The sequence below is a fragment of the Macrobrachium nipponense genome, chromosome 10 (assembly GCF_015104395.2).
Source record: "Macrobrachium nipponense isolate FS-2020 chromosome 10, ASM1510439v2, whole genome shotgun sequence".
NCBI lineage: Eukaryota > Metazoa > Arthropoda > Malacostraca > Decapoda > Palaemonidae > Macrobrachium > Macrobrachium nipponense.
In genome coordinates, this window is record NC_087204.1 from 79,643,122 (window position 1) to 79,667,789 (window position 24,668).

At 45.4% G+C, this 24,668-nt stretch overlaps 1 protein-coding gene and 1 pseudogene across 1 annotated transcript in view; both read right to left on the reverse strand.

The window, feature by feature from the left end:
* Positions 1 to 24,668, reverse strand: part of LOC135224011 (uncharacterized) — a 248,225-nt gene that overhangs the window by 217,909 nt on the left and 5,648 nt on the right. Inside the window, exon 4 of the mRNA XM_064262935.1 lies at positions 11,779 to 11,873. Within this exon, the coding sequence (XP_064119005.1) occupies positions 11,779 to 11,873 (95 nt within the window). The remainder of the gene's footprint in view (positions 1 to 11,778; positions 11,874 to 24,668) is intronic.
* LOC135224257 (uncharacterized) overlaps positions 1 to 24,668 on the reverse strand; it is a 218,359-nt pseudogene that overhangs the window by 139,686 nt on the left and 54,005 nt on the right.

The window sequence follows — 24,668 nt, forward strand, 5'->3', positions numbered from 1 at the left end:
CGACGTCCGGGACCGACTCCTGGGAGGCTACGACCCCAAAGGATTGCTGGAGGTCTTGCTGGATGGAGGCTATCAGAGGGGCAGCGGACAAGGGGTCAACGTAACCGGTCGACTTGCCCGCAGGGAAGATCTGGACGGCCAGCTTCTTATCAAGAATGTAGGGCTGGCCTTTGGCGGCGTTCTTCCCGAAGACCAGCGCCCACCCACGCTTTCAGGGTGGCGAGGGCGACTTCCCTCACACCAGTAGCCTGAAAGAAAAGCGAGATTAGCTTCCAGTGGCGGAACGGGGTTAACAAACTTATGACTAAGAGTTGTTAGTAAAATGATAAGGAAGCCTATAACGGACTTACCCCATCTCCCAGCTGACCGACCAGGTCGTAGCAGATGGCGCAGGCTTCTGGGTGCCAGACGATCATCTCATTGTATGACGTGGCACATGGGGCGTGAGACCTGCACTCATCGTGGCCGCAGGGGTCGTACAACGTCGCGTTGCACGCTGGGACCTGACAGTTGGTAGCCTGTAAGTGGAAAGATACATGAGTACCAGGTAAACACTTACAGTCTAACAGATGCTCCGCTGGTGCCGGAGCGATAAAGTTAGATTAAACCAGAGCCCCGCCAAAATACGTGTGGTAACTAGGTTGGTTGTGTGCCCTAGGCTATAGCTCCGCTGATGGCGGGGACACAAAAGGGAACCAACCAGGAGTGGTGGTAAATGGAAACCACGACGGAAAATGGCGGGGATGGTAGATAAAAATAATCATATTACACAATTCATTGTAAAATTAGGGTATATCCTTAAAATAATAATAATAATACAAACCTCCCTCCGCCCGTCTACTAGAAGAGTGCGCGGGTAAGAAGCAAGCTCCCTTCCGGTAGCGGGGGAGAGATGTAAGGATATAGTAGGCAAGCAACCGACCACTAGTGGTGCCCACCCCGCCCGCTAGCGGAGCCAGTAATCTATAACCAAAGGTGCCCCGGCTGCGACGGAAGGCTCCTTTCGTATAGCGAGGGAGGTGGCTGAGCAACAGGGGAGGGGGGGAGGAAGGTCTCGGTGTAACACGGCGGGAGTGAGAGAGGGGGGAGGGATGGCCTACTCCTCCCCGCCTCACCGACTACCCGCACGGAGACCCGGTACCTCATGAGTGGTCGCCCTATACCCCCCGCTGGGAGGAACCCCTGGCCGCCTCAGAGTAGGAGTGAGAGAAGGCAACTGAGGTTGTCATGACAACCAAGGGGTCCCCCAGCTCCTCCCTATACCAGAAGGAGGGAGGGCGGGGGCAGGGTAAGGTGCGATGGAACACGTGACCGCAAGTGGCCTAGGCCGCGAGCAACACAACCGTGAGAGGGCCACGTGAACCAGGCTGTACCAATACAAGGAACAAGCACCTAGGCTAGCCTAACACCCATAAATAATAATATACATCGAAAAGATGGAAAAGACACTTTTCAGTAAAAGAAAAGAAAGAAAGCCCAGGAGGAGGCAGACTGTTCCAAGAAACAGAAGCCTACTCGGAGCCAGCGATAGCCGATGAAGAGCAAGAGCCGGGATGCTGGGCCGGCCGGAATAATAATTAATAGCCCTAAATACCAAACTAAGAGAAATGGTAGGAGGGCTGAACTAGCTAAAACTCGATGTAAAAACAATGAACGTAATATAGTAAGCCCATAAAGTATAAGAAAGTCCCAGTATGGAGGACCGGGAATTCTTACGAGGCAGCATGGCGCCGCCACGAGACAACCGGGGAACCGTATATGACCTATTTAAGAGGAAAAATACTGGTACCCGGAAGATAAAATGAGGTAAAATATTACTTATGAGTTACTTAACTTAGCCGTGGCAATAGCAGAGCGTTCCATGGTAGATTATAGAGATAAATCCAGAAATAGCACAGCACAAGGAAAAATTGCGTCTTGACGCTAGCGCTAAAAATTAAGGATGTCCGCTAGGGGCGTGCTGTCCGTGGCGTCTAGTAGTAGTAGTAGCGGCTGCATCGCCCGTTGGTATCAGCTCTCTCTTGGGGGGATTCTGATTGGAAGTTCTAATTGGTGATTGTCTCGTGGTAGTGTTCCACACTCGCCCCTATTATCATACCGACACTTCTTTTTAAGAGTGAGCGAGTCAGTTTTACTGACATTTTCTTAATTTTGTTTTTCTCTGGTAATTTTAGATTAATTTTACCTAGAAAGAATGATATTAAGGATCCTTTCATAGGCCGACACGAGCTGAGCCCAGAAATGCTCATAAACCCCTATCCTAAACATGCAAATACCAAAGTATCCCTTAAAGACCATCCTTCATCAAATATACATAAAATATCCTATTATGGTTCATATTAATCTTTGAAATATTATTAATACTATTTTAAAGTAAACCTTACATTTTATGTTTATACATAAATACATACTATGTACGTACTGAATGACTTAGTTACGTATGTGAAAATAATTCAGTCCCCCCATAAGTATTCAGTCATGCACGTTTTCTTTCATACTGTTACTATATGAGACATCCATTTTCTTTTTACAGTGGAACAATGGAAATGTGAAGTCACAAATACCAAATGTCTATTTAAAGTATTATCCTACATCAAATATACCATTGAATTGGTATTATTAATATCATTTTAAAGTAATCTTAAACATTTTACCATTAGAAATGTATAAACAGCCAATAGCAGAGAGAGAGAGAGAGAGAGAGAGAGAGAGAGATTGTCCTTATTTAAAAGAGTGAAGTGGATAGATTATTGTACTTCTTTAAAATACTATCACATATGAATTTTGAATATAGTTATATTACTATTTATTTATTATTATGCAAAAAATATTAATAAACATACACATGTACCATAGAAATTCTCTCATCTCAGTAAAAGAGAGAGAGAGAGAGTACATTATCGTAAGATATGGCAGCACAGTTGTTGGACCCCAGCCAACTCGGCTTGCTACTGGAATTCTGAGAGAGAGATGCGGGGTAATGAGCATTTTCTTTCATTCTTCTTACGTAATTCTTTTTATTTATAAACTAAAATCTTGCTAATTCACTTTAGTATTTTCTTTAATGAATTTATATTCATACATCGCTTGAAGAGAGAGAGAGAAGAAGAAGGAGAAGAGAGAGAGATAGAGAGAGAGAGAGAAGGAGAGACGAGAGAGAGAGAGAGAGAGAGAGAGAGAGAGATTATCGTAGTATTTGTAAAATACTTTCACATATGATTTTTGTAATTACAGTTATTATTTGAAAATATTAATAAACATATTACGCATATATGTACCATAAAAATCTCTCATCTCAGTAAAAGAGAGAGAGAGAGAGAGAGAGAGAGAGAGAGAGAGAGAGAGAGAGAGAGAGAGAGAGAGAGAGAGAGATGGAAATTTCATGCCCACGTGATGGCAGCCACAAATCAGCTCCTTCCCCCTTCCTCACTTAACTTGATACGTATATCTGAGTTTTAGTACCTTGAGTTAGAGAAAGAATCTGACTGGGATTTCCTTCGTTCTTCCATAATTTTTTAAATTTATAAGCTAAAATCTTACTATTTCACTATGGTATTTTCTTTAATGAATTGATATTATTGCTGTATAAATTAATATTAATATTTGAAAATAATAAATCATTTATTTATCATACAAAAAAACATATATCTTTGTAGTAGAGAGAGAGAGAGAGAGAGAATTATTATTTTTATTATGTGATATCATTTAAACTTATTAAACTTACTAATACAGTATTAATCAAAATTAATATTTGAAAAATTTGAAAATTGTAAAAAGTCATTTTTGTATCATAAAAATGTATTTAGTCATGAAAATAAACATCAAAATACACTAATTAGTGATTATTTTTGTCGGAAAATTCCGCGAATGGGCGAGTCCGTCCGCGAATAATTTCTAGATAGATTCCAAAGAAAAATCCGCGAATGTGTGAGTCCGCGAATCCGGAGAACACGAATACGGGGGGAACTCTGTACTGTATATATATGTCCACATTTAAATTTATGCAAAGATCAAAGATAAATAGACAAGCTGAATACTGATGCTGGTTCAGCATCTCAATTTTGTGTGGTGTTCAACCCAATTAATTAAAGAGCTTTTATTAAATGTAGTTAATTCCATTGTTCATTGCCTAAGGTAACATGCTGCTGGGGAGTTATACAGACAGCCTTTTTTGCAGTTTTTTGAGGAATCAATTTTTGCTTTCCCTACACCAGGCTTCGAATTTGTAATGAAGTTCTTCCTTCTTAGATGGAGTCATTGAGTTGCCTCACCTTTCCCCTGCTACCAGTATTCAGCCACAAATATCTTCACACTCTATGCCAAATTACAATAAGCAAAATTGCTGATCGTATTTCTTACATAAGAAAAGTAGTTGAAAAATCATTTTTATGTATGTATCACCAATAGTTCTGTTAATTCTCATTTGAATCTACATTTTCTGTTACTTCTGGTAATTTATGCATTAAAAATCAATTTTTGACAGTAAATTGTATTTTTCCTAACTATACAAACCTGAGGTCCATAACAATAGGAATATGCTTACGGTGAAGCTGGAACATGGCTGTTAAAACTCTTGAACAACGTGGTTAGGCTTTACCTACCGTTTGCTAGGCAGGGAGACTCACCTGCCTGGAAGTAACTTTCACTTTGCCTTTCAGCCAAGGTTTCAGATTGAGGGATGGCATGAAGTGGGCATTATTGTAAATACTTCAGGTTTGCATAGTTAGGAAAAATACAATTTACTTTTTAAAAATTGTGATTTGTGCCTACACAGTATACAAACCCTCAGTCCTTTACAATACGAAGACTCGCTTATTGGAGGGAGGAATCTGAGCGAGTCTCTAGAACTGACTGGAGTTATGCACACCTGGGCTACTCCTGGTCAAAAGAGTGAGGAGGAGTGCCCTGACTCCTACAAATTGATTGGGGTATAAGAACTGCGAGATCAAGAGTCAGACTTCTGCGCCTTTTCAAAATGAGTAAGAAATCATAATTCGTACGAAAAAGGCTAGGAAGAATAGTCAGTCGGAGGCAGTAAGGCAAAGCTCCGAGAAAGTTTTGCCTTACTGCCCGAGTCTCCTTCCTCTTGCTAGAGGAAGGAGTGGAATTGCTTCTATGATTCTAAAAAGGAAAATAGAAAGGAAGCTCAATGTGTAGGCTTACTGCTTCAATTGTCAGACAAGCAAGTGTAGGTTCGAGTCCTATTCTCAACCCGAAGGAAGAGAAGTAGAAGGACAAGGAGGGAGGAGGAAAGGACAGTCACTCTCGCATCCTTCTTATCTCTAGAACCACACACCTTAGGCGAGATGCAACTTGTACTCTTGAAGGAGCCAGGTAAGAAAACACAAACTTGTTGAGCATCTACCACAGGTCCGAGGAAAAACGGGGTTTCAAGGACTTACGGGCAAAAACGTAAAGGAAGAAAGACAAATGTGGTCCTAATGAGACCACATCTCTCTTTCAGTCTGACATATTCTTCAGAACATAATGAAAGGTACATGCGACTGGAACTGTGCACTCTCGGGAAGAGCGTACAGGAGACGATGTCTCCATCTGCAGAGAAGTTCCTTGCAATCACACAAGACCATGAGAGAGATGTGTTGTTAGACACTTCTCCCTTGGCAAGTATATCAGCAACCAGTCAAGGGTGTCAAGTCTCTGTCAGTTACAGCAATATGCCAATAGGACAAAGTTATTATTGATCTGGATCAATAAATACAAAGTCCAAGGCACAGGTTATCGTGAAGGAATCAAACTTGTCATTAGATGACAAGTGATTTGACATCCGAGACGGGATCGCGACATGTAATCCACCCCTTAAAGGATGATGTTGACAATGGCCCATGCAAATCGTCTGTCCTCTTCATCGATGCTGGAGAGAGAAGAGATGCAGGCTTGAAAAACAAAACTATCTCTAATGACTCTCACAAGGGCTTGTGTGCCATAAACAAGCGTCAAATGCCATCCAGAGGCCTGAGATCCCTGTGGTGGCAAGACAGAGTTTTCCTATCAGTAGTAGATTGATTAGGAGAGGCAATATACTACTTACAAGAGTGGAGTTGAGTGCACCACTGGTTGGCGAGAACTTGCAACTCTCATGATGTCCTGTCTTGAAAGACATACATCTAAAGAACTTGTAGTACACTAATGCTAGTGATGACAGCAGGGGTGAGTCACTGAATGACTCGCACTCTTCTCCTGTCCTGTGCCAGAATTAGGACAGTGAGCTGTCTCTCCGGCACCGAATTTGGATGCACAATTCCCCACAGAGGCTTGTACATTCGGCGTGTCTCGCAAACAAGCTCTCCCTGATGTAATACTAGTTCTAAAGATGGAATCTCTAGACCCAGTGGTAGGAGCACAAACCGAAGTCTGTGCTCCTATGGCTCATTGAAACAATATACCCTGGGATTAGTCCTAGAACCGAAGCATTAGGATAGCTTACAGGATATCCAATTGCTTCCTCTGTAAAAGAAGGCAGACCCTTCGATGTCCACCTGGTGAAACTTATTACGGGCAGAAAGGCTACTTTCTTCTTCTTAGAACGACTAAGTTTAGTTGAAGGGGAGGAGGCAGCAGATGATGATGATGACAAGGATGAAGAGGATGACACCTTCCTGTGGAACTCAAGTATCTAATGATATGACATTAGGACTGAATGAAGACCACATCACAGGAAAGGAGGGTGCTATGCTATGGCAAAGAGACGATCTGATCAAGAGCACTCAACTTAGCCGACCTGGACAGGCCAAGCCAAGTCAAGCAAGCTGAGCAGATCACAACCACGTAATTATGATTGGTAATAGTCAGCCAAGAATTATCACCTCCTTCCAACTTCACTATTCTCCATTGAGGCAAAAGCAACCCCATTCCCCCTCACACTAAAAAAAAAAAAAGACGGATTCCGAGTCTACCATCTTACGTGTTGGGTCCCCCAGGTCCAAGACACAAGGACAGGACTTGACCATGCACCAAGAAGGTATATGCATGCAGTTCCATGCTCTGCATAAGCCTAACCAAGACTGAAGAGCAAACTCTCCTGTACTACTAGTAAAGGCTCGTCTCGTCCTCCAAGCCTCTTGCAGAATGAGAGCTTTCTGAGATTCCTGAGCATAGGAGAGTTGAGGTAATGGTTGTTCTGTCAGGGGTGGGGTCACATCAAACGGAATCAAATATCCGACTCTGAGAACATCCACCACCCACTGCTCCACTCCAAATTCCTGCCACACCCTCCAATGATTTGCCAGGCAACCCCCCACTGGTGTGGCTGAGTGATGAGAGGTGCCCATCCTATCATCTTGACCTCTCTTCCTGCCCCTAATACCCCTTCCTCTGTTGAGTCTATTGTGAAAGGGCCGATGAGCTAACTTCTTTGAGGAAGAGGGTCTTGTTGACCTATTAGGAGATGTTATGTCTCGCTGGTCTCTTCTGAGGTAATTGCTGATGTTGTCTTACCTCATTAGAATTAGCCTGGCTTCCAGATGTTTTCCTAACTGCCTGCTGGACTAATCTGTCGTTAGTATCCATTCTTCTTCTATCTATAGCAGCTTCCAGTATACCCTTTGGTAACAGCAATTGCAACTCTAGGATATCCCCATTCCACACTGCTAATAAGGAATCCAAGTCAATAGTGCGGCTTAATCTAGCCAATGCTGCATCTCTCCTCATCAACGGGATATTAGCCCATACATTGGCACTCAAATTCATCAAGTACGTAATTGCACTGGAACCTGATTGGAGCAATCTGAAAAACATTGTCTAATCCACTAATTTTCTTGTTGCTTCTGTGGACGCAATTTTTGCTGTTGACCAAAGGTCTAACCAAGCAGTAGTCTGAAAGATAGAAGAAGCCATTGCTTCCAATGTAGCAGCCTCCTGACAAGTCATCGACGGTCATTCCATCTTAACTTGATCCAAGGTCAATCCAGGCTTTAACCTTACCACATCTAGGTTAATTTGTCTTGATAGCAAAGGAACCATAGGTGTCGCATAATATTTTCTGTTTCATCAATGGCGGGGGAATAAACTTTAATGATCTATACGATCTTAATGATTTATCCCTTCCTGCAATCTGTGCATTGACATGCTGTCAAACTGACTCCACATAACTTCAGGAAAGTAATTCATACTACACCTTCATATCCTTTTTCAGTCCAAATACCATATCAATTCCTGGAGGAAGTATACAGGCAAGTGCCTCCGGACTCCTCGAAAGTTATTGAATTGACGAATCAGATCAACCGTCTCCGCATACAAAGCCAGAACTCCTGGTTTTCCCCTTCCTCCGGTTCTAACATATTGTGGTCGGCTGCAGTAGAAGCTAGTTCACTTCTGTCCTCTGACAAACGTTCGGGTGCGTCATGGCCATCCGACCCTACGACTGCGGCATCTTTGATCTCTGACGGCCGATGTTGGCTTGATCTTGAATAGTCAGTAGAAGAACGTGACCGCCTAAATGCTTCTATGACAGATCTAGAGCGAGAACTCCGTCTATTCCTCCAAGATGGTGGGTCTCTCGAAACCGAGCTAATTTCCTTTCTATCTCTATTAATATTATTCAAGGTCATTAGACTATCATCTCCAACTGCTGTCAGGGAAGTTGACCTTGATCTCTTGTCGAGGCGAATAACGCTTTCCATCAGTGTACCAGGAGAGGTTACTAACTCTTTATTATTTGACCTTTTAATGGGAGCTTTCTCATCCTTCCTTCTTATTTTAAAAGGTCTTACAGGAGAAACTGATATACGTTCTCCGTTCTTCGTTGAATGCTGTCCACTCACTGTTGATTTCCCCAATGGCAGTGAAGTCTTTGTCCTCACACTTGGCATCTCCGCAGTGGTTGCCATTCCAGTGGCTGTCGATACTTTCACCCGTTCGGACACCTGTAAATGACTTCGGCCATTAGCATTAACTTTACCAGCCACTGCCTTCTTCACTTTGTTGCTGACAGGGATGTGACAGTCCTGGCTCGAAGATAAAGAAGAATTTACTCTTCTCCTCTTAGCACGAGGATCAGTCACGAAGTCCTGTATCCTCCAACGCTTGATTGGTACACACAGTGACATCATTGAGTTTTGCAATGACGCCGAACTAGAGGAAGAAGGCAAAGACGACGACGATTCAAGTCTTTTCTTTTTGTCTTTCTTATCTATTTTGTCCTCTAGAGCTTGTAATTTCTTTATGACTGTGTGTACCAATGAGTCAGAAAGCGTATTTGTCTCCGAAGGCAACGAAGTAGTGAGAGAAGCAGTAGGCTGTGACGTCGGTTGTGACGTCACCACGCTTGTAAGGATAGACTGAGCCGCTAATGCTGGTATCCCTGCAAGTGCTGCAAAACTGTTTCCAAAGTTCTGCTTTGCCAGAAACATCGATGTTGTTGTTGGTGCAGAATTGCTAGAAGAAACTGAAGGGTTATGGGAAACATCAAAAGCAGGTGACGAAACATACGGAGCAGTCTGATGTATTGCAGATACAAAAGAAGCCGACGACACTTGGTTATCCAAAGATGGCGTCGTCTCCTTTCTTTTGTACTGGCCTTTCCCATAAAACTTCATCCATTGTTCCAACAACCAACCACGACAAACTGAACAAGGATTAGTAATAGTACATACGTTTTCTCTGCACCTACTACACATTGGATGAGGATCTGTAGCTACCGATGTTAAAAATCTTGAACAAGGAAACCCACTCATTCCAGGGCATTTCCTTTGTCTCTTACGAGATCCCAAAGAAATTTCCCTTGAAGCAAAATTCTCCATATCTCACAATGTACACACACCTAGCAGATCACACCCACACTGAGATAACCCACAGAGAAAAAAGAAAATATGAATAAAACGGGCAAACTAAACCGGCTTAAAACAGATAGAAAGTAATCATGTCCTATCTTAAAGGCGGTAGGAAAGTAACTGATAGGTCACGGGATGCCAAGGGCATTCTGGGAACTACCATGCCCCGTGACCTGGTACAGATGCCAATAGTCCCTGGATCTCAAGTTTTTTTACTAATTCTACCGGTTTCCAGCTTGGCGCTAGTATTAACCTAATGTTAAGACCGAAGGTATTTTTTGTATATGAACAAACAAAATTTTCTCGAAAATTTCGTTCAAAAAACAGAATGTTCGACATAAGAATCATTCGACAAACGAGGTACCACTGTACTATTACATATCAGGGCAAAGTACTTGGCTGTGACTCTGTCTAAGTCATTGTTAACAAGTCTAGGACACCATAAGGTGGATTGTGGTGCCAGTACTTTTGAATTTCGGTTAGCGACGATTTTCAATTAGCATCAGGCCCTCAGGAATGGAACCCGCTGTTAACCGGGGGCTGCCTGTATCTAGCTTGGAAAGATTCGAAGATGCATTATAAATTTGAAAGAAACATTAATCAAGGCAGTAGTAAGAGATCTGCTGATAGCTGAAGGAAAAGCAAGCAAAGAATGAAAAAGTGCATTTCGACAGAAAAAGAGGAATAGGCTAGCAAATGAGAATTTAGAATAAGCAAAACATGAGAGATTGGTCGGCGACTGAGTCAACGTAATATTTCGTGTTGCATGACAAACAGAATAACTTGCTACAGAAACAATATCATCTCAATAAAACTGTCTATACCTATAGTATAGTTAATCCTACATGTGTTAACATCCTCAAACTAGGTACCGATAACGGCAGAATGCGCATATGGAGCAAAGATTAACATTGATCCAAAATAGTCCATATGACTGTGTGTACCAATGAGTCAGAAAGCATATTCAGACCGTGAAAAGGATGAAGTAGGTGTTGGAGAGCACAGAACCCCATTACCCCGAGAACCGACTGAGTTCCATAGTAGCTGACTATCGCAAGGCACACTATCGCAGGGCAGTCCAAGGCTTAGGCTACGTACAGGTGAGGGCACCAACACCTTACCTCTAACAGGGGAATGTAAAAAGAGCATACAGTACTATGGAGGGATGCAGGACGTTTCCTGTCACAAACTCTGTACAACTTGCATTAGACACTAAAATAAGTTTAATTTCATGTTCTAACTCCCCGATACGCTTTTCCTGAACTGCATGGGGAGCAGAAGACGGAGCTACAAAGGAAGTATCAATACTAGTACTACCAAAAGGCCTAAACTAAGTAGGGAATCCTACAGATGAAGGGACACTAAGTAGGATAGAACCAACAGGATTAAGTCCTGACCTAATTAATTGCTTTTGCAATCTATCAGCTTCCCTTCTTTCCTATAAGTATCTGACATATTCAGATACTTATAGGAACAATCCCCAACATTCCTCACATCTAGTTCCAGGACCACACTCTGTACCCCTGCAGCTGGTACAAACAAAATGTTGATTTACTTCAAATTCCAAAATCCTACTTACACCAAAATCATTCCTACATAGCCTTAATATTATATTGGGTTTGCTTCCAGTGGAAGACATCCTAGGAAAATGAAATTACAATACCAAAAACAGATGCAAAACAGCCAAACTTCATTAGAATACCAACAATTGCCTAAGCGCAATGGCGGAAAGGAGAATTCTGACAAGAGCTAAAGCATTCGAAACACACCTGGTGGAGAACAGTGAACTAAACAGTCATCCAGACAGCCAATTTGTTTTTATGTTTGAATGCTGACTCGCCTAGTCAATGTGGCGATATAGCTAAATTTAACAGTGGATAAGATTCATCTCAAATCAATAATCTAAGTTGAAAGATATGATAAATAACTAACAGGAAGTGCATTTAGACACTTTTATTGCTTTCATAATTTTAACATTTTTGCTGCATACCTTGCCTGAATTATGCAGTCTGCTTCTTCTTGTGCCATGCCAGCAAACACGCAATACAGTGCTTTCCTGTCTTCATCAACACTGTCAGTAAACACCTGAAACATTGACATTTTGCAGAACAAAGAACACATGATCAGAAAACTTCACATATGAAAAAATCCCAGTGTAATTACAATACATATTTTTTTTAATTATCTGATTCACTACTTATAATTATCTATACCGCTGTACTACTAAATGCTAAGATGTAGCAAAATGCACTATGCACTGCCCACTTGAGTTAATTTTGTTTTGAAGTATACTGAAACAACATATTTTATTAAACACAGTGATAAGACACATAACAGGTGTAAGGAATGCCACACACTGTCGCTTGATCTCAACACTAATAGAAAATTAAAAGAAATAAATCTAAGCTGTCAATGCTTGTAAGGGATAATAAATAGTAAATCGTGAAATCGAAGTATCACAAAAATGGTTTCCAATGTTTACAGTGTACAATAAAATACAGGCAGTCCCCAGGTTATGAAGGTCTCGGCTTACGACGTTCCGAGGTTACGACGCTTTTCAATTATATTCACCAGATATTATTTCCAGGGTTACGACGCATGTTCCAGGGTTACGACACCTACAACGCTCATCTGGCAGATGAAATATGACACCAAAAATGCAAAATAATCAATATTTGAAGGTTTTTTTGATGAAAAATGCCATAAGAATGCAGTTTACATAGTTTCCAATGCACCCAAAGCATTAAAAGTAAGGTTTTCTTAGGATTTTTGATGATGTTCCGGCTTACGATGATTTTCGGCTTACGATGCATCTCAAGAACGGAACCCCCGTCATAACCCGGGGACTGCCTGTAATGGTATGCAAAATACTCCTTGATGGTATGGGATGACCATTAGAAGGCACAGTCAACTCCCGGGATTTTTGGGGGATGTGCATCATCCCCTGCCCCTCGAAGAACCCTAAAACCTCTAGAATACTTGACACCCTCTAAAATAAAAAATGCTTATAACAGCCTATTTTTGTACATGAACTTCCCTGACAGATATATACTTAGCTATAGTCTCAGACGTTCCCAACAGAATTTCAAATCTCGCGGCACACACGACAGGTAGGTCAGGTGGTCTACCTTACCCGCCGCTGGGTGGCGGGTGTACGAACCAATCCCCCTTGCTTGTCAGATTTTTCTCTGTCGCGGGAACGATAACAACTGTTGTCGGTTCCTCTCGATAGTTTTTCGATTCTCGCTTGCCTGGAGTTAATTTGGACTTCTTTTGGTGACGTATTCGCTTTGTTTGGCTTGGCATACGCTAATTGTGGACCGTTTTGATTTTGATTTGGGATTTTCGATTTTTAGTAACGATGTCTGACCTAGATTCAGTAGCTAAAAACTTTCTGTTTTGTTTAGGGTTTTGCGTGAATGAAGGATGTAAGGTGAGGTTGCCGAAAGCTTCGGTGGACCCTCACACCTTTTGGTTTCATGAAATGCAGGGGGAATGAATGTTCTTTTGCTAACCCTTGTAGTGAATGTAAGGTATTGAATGAAGAAGAATATAAGGCTCTCTCTTCTTATGTTAGGAAGTTGGAACGTGATAGAGTACGTAAGGCTTCCTCTAGAAGTTCTAGTAGGTCTAGAATGAGTGAGTTGGATGTGGATCCTATGGCTAATGTAGAAGTAGAACCTTCTCTCCAAGTTGCAGCCCCTGCTCCCGCACCGAAGCCGAAGATTCGTTCTTCGGATGGCGGCGGCTCTAAGAGCCACGATTCTATCTATGGATCAGAAGATTCGTCAGTTGGAAGGTAAGGAGAGTGTTAGTGATCAGTGCAGTGGTCCCCCATTGTTTGTGGAGGGTGCGTCTGACCGGTCTCCTTAGTGCCTCTAGGCCTAGACCTCTTCCAGACTCCCAGTTCCAGTGGAGTAAAAGGAAAGTCCCCCCGAAAGCCGCAAGAGGGCTAGGGAGGGGAAACCCCCACCGGTCAGGCGTCCCCTCGGCAGATCCTGAAGTACGCTCCCAGGCTGCCTCGGATCGCTACAAGAAGGAGCTCCTACGCCAATGCTTCTCCTCTTCGTCTTCTCCCTCTCCGAAGAGAGGTTGGAACTCCCCGGATGCGTCGCGCCCGTTGAAGAGGGCTTGGAAGGCTCCCTTCAGTCCTTTGGCTTCTAGTCCGGAGGTTTTCCCGGAAGAATCGTCGGTGGAGGTGAAGAAACCCAAGAGATCCTGCGATCGTTCTTCTTCTCGCGCTCCTCGTTCTGCGCCTGCTTCCGAGGAAGAACAACAAGATTCTCCTACGAGAGTACTTGCGGGACTTCAAGCTCAGATCACGGCGCTAGCAGATTCTCTAGCAGTTAGATCACGTAGGAAGAAGGACGTTTCTCTTCCGATCAAGAAATCTAGGCGCCGCTCTTCAGAGGATCGTTCTCCTCTTTTTAAAGCGGATCCCCCCCCCCTCCTTCATATGGGGAGTTTTCGTATGAAGGTAGGGGCTCACATGAGCGCCCTCGCTCTCCTGGTTCTCTTTCGACTTCAAGGCGCCAAACATCGGTCGGACGCTCTATGGAGAAAGAAGTTTTTTTTCCAGATTGGATTCCCGCTTCCAGTAAGTGCACTGCACTTGCACATCATGCTATTTCTTCGACTCCCTCGCGTGGGACTTCTCCTCAGCAGCCTCAAGATCCTAGAAGGCGCCCTTATACAAGTAGGCGTTCTTCTTCCAGATGTCGCTGTCCTCGAGTGTCGGATCGTGACTTCTCTCCTTACAGGCGTCAAGAGTCTGGTAGGAGTCGTGTGCCTGATAGGCGTCCTGCTGTTAGCCACTCCCCGCAAGGTAGGCGCCAAGAGCCTACTGCACGTCGATCTCCTAGTAGGCGCTCGTCTCTGTTAAGGCGTCCTACTCCTGATTATTCTCCTCGGGGCAGACTACAAGAGTCTTTCAAGCGCCCTTCTCCGTGTAGGCGCTCTCCCTCTTTTAGGCGCACTACTCCTGACCGTTCGTCTCTTGGTAGGCACCAGGAACCTTGTAAGCGCCCTTCTCCAGGTAGGCGCTCGTTAGCTTTGAAGCGCCCTTCTCCTGAATGTTACCCTCTTGTTAGACGTCTAGAGTCTCGCAAGCAGCCTTCTCCTAGTAGGCGCATTTCGCCTTCCAGTCAAACTTCCGCTCGCCTCAGGATAGGCGCAAAGAGTCTGGTAGGCGCTCACCTCCTCGTAAGCGCCCTGTGGATGTATCCAAGGATTCTCGGGGTAGGAGCCCTACCTCTCCTTCTGCTGAGATTCCGTCTACCTCGAAGAGGGAGTCTCATTGTAGACAACCCAGATCTTCTCATCGTTCTCCAGTGGATGTGAACTCTTCTACGAGAAGGCGCTCTCCAACCTCTTGCTCAACTCCTACTAGGATCCCTTCGTCACCTAAGGATCTTCCGCGCTCGCCTCGACAAGACGTCCTAGAAGGTTCGGATGAGGAACCGAACACTTCTGCTGCTGTGTCTTCTTACAAGAAGCTTACAGAGCTACTTTTGCAAGTTTTTGGGGATTCCCTTACTCCTACGGCTCCTCCTTCTCCTCACTCACTTTTTTCAACGGCGAAGACAGCGAAGAGTTCTTCTTGTGTGAGGATGGCTTCCAAAGAAGAAGCGGGGAAAACGATGTTCGCTTTTCCTCCTTCGAAGTTATCAGGACGCGCTGGTTTCTGGTACGAAACAGAAGTCCTTAGGATTGGGTCTACCGTCTTCGGCTGATTCGGATTTTTCGGCGCTGGTAGATTCGACGAGGAGAGCTGCCCTTAACTCTGCAAAGACGACTTGGGCAATGAATGAAGTAGATCACATGCTGAAAGGCATGTTCAGAGTGCTGGAGGTATTTAACTTCCTTGATTGGTCGTTGGGGGTCCTAGCCAAGAAAATTGAAGTGCCAGAGTCCTTTTCACCAGAAGATCTCATGTGTGTTTTGTCTTGTATGGACAAGTCGGTAAGAGACGGAGCGAGTGAAATCGCCTCCCTGTATGGGGCCGGGATCGTGAAGAAGAGGTCCGTTTATTGTTCCTTCTTAACGAAGTCTGTCTCCCACGCCCAGAGGTCTTCTTTGCTGTTTGCTCCTCTGTCCGCTCAGTTGTTCCCTAAACATCTAGTGCAGGACATTTCGAGATCGCTTTCGGCTAAAGCCACCCAGGACCTTTTGGCACAGTCGGCAAGAAAACCTCGCCCTTCCTTCCCTACCAAGGCTAAGAAGGAAAAGTCAAGTGTTCGAGAACCCTTTCGAGGGGCTTCTTCCTCAAGAACCTCTACGTTTAGAGGTCGTAGACCTTCAAGAAGGGGTAAGACTTTTGCCAAGTCAGTTAAAGCCCCCAAATAACTTGCAAGTCCTTCAAACAATGGTAGGTGCCAGACTCTTAGAGTTTGCAGAAGTCTGGACCCAGAAAGGGGCGGATCCTTGGACCCTTTCAATTTTGAGGAGAGGTTACCTCATCCCTTTCGTCGAAAGACCTCCCTTGACGACCATCCCAAGGGAGCTGACGGCCAGGTACAGAGACCCCATCATGAATCAAGCTCTCCATCTAGCAGTAGATCAGATGCTGGAGAAGGGGGCTATCGAACTAGTGACAGACCATCGTTCATCGGGCTTCTACAACCGCCTTTTCCTAGTTCCGAAGTCCTCAGGGGGATGGAGACCAGTGTTGGACGTAAGCGCCCTGAACTTCTTCGTAGAAAAGAAGAAGTTCACGATGGAAACACCTTCATCAGTGCTGGCAGCACTTCGTCCAGGGGACTGGATGGTTTCCTTGGATTTACAGGACGCTTACTTCCACGTACCGATCCATCCTTCCTCGAGGAAGTTTCTCAGATTCATGATGGGGGGGAAAATTTTTCAGTTCAGGGCTCTGTGTTTCGGCCTCTCAACGGCCCCTCAAGTGTTCACGGGGATCTTGAGAAATGTAGCTCAATGGCTTCATGTGAAAGGGGTGAGGATATCCATGTACCTCGACTATTGGCTGATAAGGGCCAATTCAGAAGATCGTTGTTTGAAGGACTTACAAGTAACACTAGAATTGACGAAGGCGTTGGGACTTCTCGTCAATTTCAAGAAGTCGTCACTAATTCCCGAGCAAGAGTGTGTGTATCTCGGGATACAGATGAACTCTCTTGAGTTTTCGGGCTTTTCCCTCTCAGGATAGCCCGAGGATTCGAGAGAGTAACAACCTTCTTAGGGAAAGAAGTATGCACAGTGAGGGAGTGGATGAGTCTGCTGGGGACGCTCTCCTCGCTGGAGCAATTCGTTTCCCTAAGAAGGTTGCACCTGAGACCGCTCCCAATTTCCTTCCTCTTCATCGGAATTGGAGTCGTCGTTCTCAGGATTTGGACGTTCTTCCCCCCTGTCGTTATCCCAGGACGTCAAGAAACATCTATTTTGGTGGACAGATCCCAACCTCTTTGCGACAAGGGACTGTCTCTGTTCAATCCCAGGGACCGCCCCCAACCTGGTGTTGTTCTCTGACGTGTCGGACACGGGGTGGGGGGCGACTCTGGGAACCAGCGAAGTGTCAGGTACCTGGGTGGGGGACCAGGTAGCCTGGCACATCAACAGAAAGGAGTTGATGGCTGTGTGGTTGGCTCTGTAGGCTTTCGAGCCCAAAGTCAGAAGATCGGTAGTGCAGGTCAACGCGGACAACACTACAGCTCTGGCATATATCAGGAAACAGGGGGGGACGCATTCCTTCTCCCTGTACGAGACAGCAAGAGACCTTCTTCTGTGGGCAGAAGAAAGGGGAATCAAGCTTCTCACCAGGTTCATGCAGGGAGAAAGGAATGTAAGAGCAGATCTCCTCAGCAGGAAAGATCAGGTCCTTCCCACAGAGTGGACCCTTCATTTGGATGTATGCCAGAGCCTGTGGAAGTTATGGGGCAGGCCACACATAGACCTCTTTGCCACGTCGAAGAACAAGAGACTGGATCCTTACTGCTCTCCGATATCGGATCCAGAGGCATTAGCAATAGATGCTCTTCTTCTAGACTGGAGCGTGTATGTGTTGGTAAACTCCTTAACCTTAAGTGGAGGGGCAAGGACACAACTTGAATGTAGGTTCCAAATGTCTATTGTAGAAATATATACAAGATCCAGGGGACAAAGAGCAGCCAGCTAAACAAACAGACAGATGAGACGAGACTGCCTCACGAGAGCAATAATTACAATGTTGCCAATACTTAAATGTTGCCATATCATATTACTGGACTTAACATGGGATACTCTAATGGCGCGCAACATGTGAAATAATGTTTGAACATAATAACAACATAATAATACTGGTACATGTGAAATGCGTCTTTTTCATGTACCTACACCTCCCTCCCCCTCACGCTCGTAGTACATTCTCGAGCGGACTCCTTTTCCATGAGTCTTTGGGAACGACGTGGGTTTACTGGAGGAATACTGACTAAGGACTCTCTTTCTAGGTCCTGGCTAGGGGCCACAGGGACAGGGAGAAAGGGGTCACTATTAGTGGGTGGCACCAGGCGAAGAAAACGACGATTACGCCACCACACACGACCACTAGGGAGACGAATTTGATAGTCTCTTGACCTTCCATGACCCATGACAGTGCCAACTTTGTCCCAACGATAAGAGGTCAGGTCTTGAATCCGAACTTGCTGTCCGACGCTCAACGTGGGTAAGGGGTGGGCATGCTTGTCGTACTTGGTCTTTACCTGCTTGTAACGAGCGGCAGCATGGCGGTCACAATCTTCGGTCTTGACCTGCCACTCCTTGGAGAATGCTTGAGGGTGGGCAGGGATACATGACCTGAGAGGACAGCCATACAGGATCTGGGCAGGAGAGCGTCCAGTAAAGTTAGGAGTATTTCTGAGCTCCAATAAGCCTCGGTCAAATGCTTCACAATCATGTTGCCAGATGGGGCTGTTTTTGAGGATGAGGTGCTTGATCGACTTCACAGCGGCTTCAGCATGACCATTCGATTGTGGGTAGTGGGGTGAGGTTACCATGTGTCGAACTTCCCCCACCCCATCGCTTCATAAAAATCCTTGAACTCTGCGCTGGTGAATTGGGGGCCTCCATCTGTCCTTAGGCGAAGGGGGACACCAACTTCACTGAAATAGCGGCAGAAGATCCTGATAGTATTGGAAGCGGTAGTATCGCCTTGGCAGGGTGCGACAACAGGCCATCCTGACAGGCGATCGACGACGACGAGGAAAGACTTCCCTGCAACAACAAAGAAGTCGGCTGAGACGGACTCGAAGGGTCTTGTCGGGTTGTCGTCATTCATTAGAGGTTCCTGCGGCTGAGATGGCTGCAATGTCTGACATGCCTCACAAGCTCTGACTGTGTTGGCAATATCAGAGTCAATGCCAGGCCAGAAAACTGACTGCCTTGCTCTGCGCTTGGTTGCTTCCACACCTCTGTGGCTGTCATGCAAGTGGGACAAGGTGCGACGACGGAGAGCGGCAGGAACTACAACCCTTGCTCCATACAGGACAAGGTCACCATCCGCGTAGAGATTCTTCACGTAGTTTCCAATAAGGAAGTAACGGTAATTGTGAAGGTCATATCTGTTGCGAGGAAATCCTGATGTGACACAATCGAGTAGATGAGTATACGCAGGATCTGCTTTCGCTGCATCACGAAGATCCTGAAGTATTCTGTCGGGATCCTGAGCTGGAGACTCGTCCGAAAGCGTAACGGCGTTCACAGCCATGACAGTTCGAAGATGAGCAGCGGAAGAAGCACCTGAGATCTCGTCCTCCTGTGTGGGGTGGCTGACTGGGGCGCGAGACAATGCATCTGGGATGCACAGCAACTTACCCGCACGCCACACAGCTGTAAAGATGTAGGGCGAGATTTTCTCCTTGAGGCGCTGGAGACGAGAGTTCTCGATGGCATCCAGCGTATAACTGTTCAGAATAGGTATGAGGGGCCGGTGAGGTGATCCGTCATCAGAGTAAAATTCTGTAGGCCTGCTAAATATAGCCTACATTTCGACATTGCCCAGACAACGGCTAGCATCTCAAGCTCGATGGTGGCATATCGTGTCTCTGCGTCAGCGAGAAACCGAGAACCACACTGAACTAGACGCAGGTGTCCATTACCATGGTCCTGCAGGAGGGCATATCCAATGCCGTGGAGGCGTGAAGCGTCCGTCTGAAGAACAACAGGTAGGTCTGGGTCAAAGAGGGCGAGAACTGGTGGACTGGTGAGAGCTAACTTGACACTTGAAATGCTTCATCATGGTCGGGGTCCAAACAAATGTTCTCTTGGGACTCATCAGGGGACGTAAAGGTTGGGCTGCAATGGAGATGTCAGGTGTGAACTCCGCTAACTGGTTGACCAATCCCATAAACGATCTGAGGTCTGTCAGGTTAGCAGGGGTTGGGAAATCCTTGATGGCACTGACTTTTCTTGCTTATCAGCTGAGAAATGCCCCGTCTCCTGAGAGATTGTACCCACAGAAATTCACGGAGGGTGCAGCGACCACAAATTTATCCTTGTTGGGTGTGATCCCAAACTTGCGGCACCGGGTGAGTACTTCGTGGATACGATGAAGGTGTGTAGCGTAGTCTTCGTCGTGGAGGAGAAGGTCGTCTATGACCTTAACGCAGTTTTGGACACCTTGAAGGGCCATATCACCTCGCAGGCAGAAGGCGTCTCCAGTAGCTGCGAAGCCCATCGGTCCTCTGCAATGTATGAACCGACCATATGGCGTAATAAAGGTGGTTAAATGCTGATCTTCTTCTGCCAGTTCCATCTGCCAGTAACCATAGAGAGCATCAGCTGTGGTGAAATAACGAGCCTTCGGGCCTACACTGCGAATAGCGGCGTAGGGTGTGGGTGAAGGATGGGCTGGACGAGAAACCTGGCTATTCAACTTGGTCAGATCGACGGTAATTCGTACTCCTGTCCCATTCTTGGGAACGACGACGAGAGGGTGGCACCAAACTGACGGGTCATCACCAGCAGGTTTGATTATCCCTTGGGCCACCATGGAGTCAAGCTCTTCCTTTTAACTTGGTCCTTAAAAGCGAATGGAATCTGTCTTGGGGTGTGGATGGCAAAAGGCACTGCACCATCCTTAAGGTGGATTCTCATGGGAGGACCAGCCCATAGGCTTGAGAGGAGCTGTTCTTCAACTCTTCTTTCGAGACTAACACATCTTGAAACTCTTGAAGAAAGTATTCCTTTGCTGCTGAAGGTGATGTGGTCGCTGAGATGGGTAGCTCCTTGACTCTATTAACGTGTTTGACCTCTAAAATAGGTTTAGGGAAATCAGGAGATATTATGGCCAGTTCCTCACAATGACCATAGGATAAAAGTGGAAATTCCACATTTTCATGCACTTGAATCCTGGCGAGACAGGATCGCTTGCCTAGTGTAAGGGTAACTTGTAATATACCCAGAGCAGGTGACATTGGAGATCCATCCGCGGTGAACGTCGCACTTTGCGGAGGCGTCCTGCCAAACAGCTCCTGGAGATACCCAATGTGTCAAGGTGCTGCTTTCCAATTACAGTGACATCGGCACCTGTGTCTGGTAACATTTTAATGCGAGACTTAACATCGCCAAAAACGACAAGAGGACAGATAGGTTTGGGCGTCTTGGAAATGGTGCGAGGCAATCCTAGGCGACGACAGCTGGTCCTTGAATCTTGCGATTTGTTGACTGAAGAGGCACCACTGTTGCTTGAAGATCTGTCCTGACGAAGATTCTTCTTATTCTCCCTACAACACTTATCGAAGTGCCCAATGCGGTGACACAGACGGCACTGGACCTTGCTGGCAGGACACTTCATGGTCCTGGACCAATGGCCAACGCGGTCGCAGCTTTTACAAGTACTGTTGGCCGCAGGGCATTTGTCTTGATCATGCTGACGAGCACAGTACTGGCACCAAGTTGCTGGGTTCGAGGGTTTCGGCGAAGGTGGATGCTTTCCGCTTGACTTCTTGCTTCTCTTGTAGGCCGAAACAGCACACAGCTGATTAGTTGGGGCACGTATGGCAGAAGTTGCAGTTTTAGCCGCCTCATACGACCGACAGGTGGTGATGAAATCTTGCAAAGAAGAATTGGCATCCAAGGCGATCAACTTCTGAACCAAGTCCACGTCTCGAATGCCCCATCAAGATAATCATTTTCAGCTGGTCTCTTCACATGCGACGGCGGTACCTGGGCATAAATCAACTTCTTCCGCAAGGCGTCGAAGTTTCACATAGAAATCAGCGAAAGATTCCCCTTCCGATTGCTTGCAGCTAAGTAACTCTCTTCGGCGAAGTACTTCATTCCTTAAACCCTTTATATGTTTGGACTGTAAAGGCGTCTCCAGGACTTCATCTACAGGCTTATCTGTAGAGGGAGATATTTGAAGTGTGTGTTCTAAAACACGCTGCGTTTCCAGGGTTAAACACAATCCTCATCTGGATCATTTGTTTTTCCCGTGGAAGCTTATAAAGATCCACCATGACAGCATAGTCATCCCACCGACGTCTCCATTCCCTGAACATTTGGAATGTTGCATCTGCCTTCAGTGGGGGTGGCGTTTGCGCGGTTGCTTTCTGTGGTGGTGGAAGGGAGGGTTGACTGGAGTTTCGAAAACCACCTCTGTGCCAGGTTGTAAGGGTACCATGAACGAGAATGGATGATTGGTGCAAGTGTTTGAATGAGGGCAGTAAACCTTGCATTCTCCTCTTCTCTTCTAAGATCATCTTCTCTAAGGCGAATTGCTTCTTGTTCCCTTCTTCTTTCTTCTTCACGTTGTCTGTCTTGTCTTCTTGTTTCATCTTCCCTTCTTCTTCTCTCATCCTCATACAAGCGAGATTCCTCTAAAAACTTAATCAAAACGAGGAAATCTGTCCCAGTAGCTTGAGAGGTAGATGGGGGCTGGTAGCGGGGGCTTAAGAGTGGTGGGGAGGGAGAGACTGGATGCTCCAACACTCCCCCAACACTCAGAGTGTGGGCGCCCACATTACTGGATTGCCACTGTTCTGTGGGCTCTTCTAATTGGTCTGCAGGCGTACCTTTCGAGTCCGTCATTATTGTCCATGTGCAGTGCGCAAGAATAAAGTTTCAACAAAATTATTAAAATTATTCCAAAACGTCTGATACAAGAATAATAAATAAAATTCGTTGAAGCGTGAGTGTGTGCGTATGTGCGAGAAATACGTCAGCCAACGAGGGGACTAATGAGCGATAGTGTCTGCCTACGGCAGCTCACATCCAAGGCGACGTTGCTAAGTCGACTCAGTCATCCCGTGACATGGCATGAGTGTGGGTGTGACAGTCGGTGCTCCGGCAAAGCCACAACAGAATAAATGGGTACTCAATAAAATAACATAACAAATCACTGAGCACACAAAAAAGGCACTATAAAAGCACAATGCACTGCACAACACTTCACTGAGTACTTGAGGCACTACACTGCACACGACATAGGATAAATCGACTGGGACACGAAAGCACTTTTGAACTGAACGTTCATCCAGTATGGCGATGACCGTCCGGTTCCCGATGTCCAAGTCTTGATAAACTTCAAACAATACGACACTTCCAAAGTTCACTGCGCCATGTATGTGTTGGTAAACTCCTTAACCTTAAGTGGAGGGGCAAGGACACAACTTGAATGTAGGTTCCAAATGTCTATTGTAGAAATATATACAAGATCCAGGGGACAAAGAGCAGCCAGCTAAACAAACAGACAGATGAGACGAGACTGCCTCACGAGAGCAATAATTACAATGTTGCCAATACTTAAATGTTGCCATATCATATTACTGGACTTAACATGGGATACTCTAATGGCGCGCAACATGTGAAATAATGTTTGAACATAATAACAACATAATAATACTGGTACATGTGAAATGCGTCTTTTTCATGTACCTACAGAGCGGACTCGACGTCTACGCGTTTCCCCCCTTCAAGATCCTGGGGCTAACCATCAAGAAGTTCGTAGAGTCCGATTCAACAAGAATGATCTTAATCGCTCCCTTTTGCCCGGCTCAAGAATGGTTCACAGAGGTACTGGAATGGTTAGTGGACCTTCCAAGATCGCTCCCGCTAAGAAGCGATCTACTCAGACAACCCCACTTCGACAGGTACCACAAAAATCTCCTCGCTCTCAGTCTGACTGGCTTCAGACTGTCCAAAGTCTGGTCAGAGCGAAAGGCTTTTCAGCAACAGCTGCTAAAGCTATCGCAAGAGCGAGGAGACCTTCCACCTTGCGTGTATACCAGTCAAAGTGGGATGTCTTCAGACGTTGGTGCAAGAGGAAGAACATTTCCTCTTCCAGTACCTCTGTGACCCAAATTGCGGATTTCCTTATTTTCCTCAAAGAAGAGTGTCATCTTGTTGTGTCAACTATTAAGGGATACCGCAGTATGTTGGCGGCGGTATTTCGGCATAAAGGCTTAAATATATCAGATGATAAGGACCTGCATGATCTTATTAGATCATTTGAAACCATTAAGTGTCCTCATGTTGTACCGAACTGGAATCTAGACATAGTTCTACAATTCCTTGGATCGTCTAGATTCGAACCTCCTGGCTTAGCCTCTTTCAAGGACCTGACGAAGAAGGCTCTCTTCCTTTTGACCCTAGCTACAGCTAAGAAGGTGAGTGAGCTCCAAGCTATTGAGGGCAATGTCGGGTTTAAGGAAGATTCTATGGTGTGTTCGTTTCTTCCAGGTTTTCTTGCAAAGAATGAAAACCCATCACGTCCTTGGCCCAGGAGCTTTGAAGTTCGTAGTTTATCTTTTATGGTAGGGGAAGAGCCTGAAAGAACTCTTTGCCCTATGAGAATTATGAAGTATTTCCTTAAGAGGAAGGAACAACTTAAGGCTAATCAAGATGTGCTTTGGTGCTCCGTAAAGGACCCCACTCGGCCCATGTCAAAGA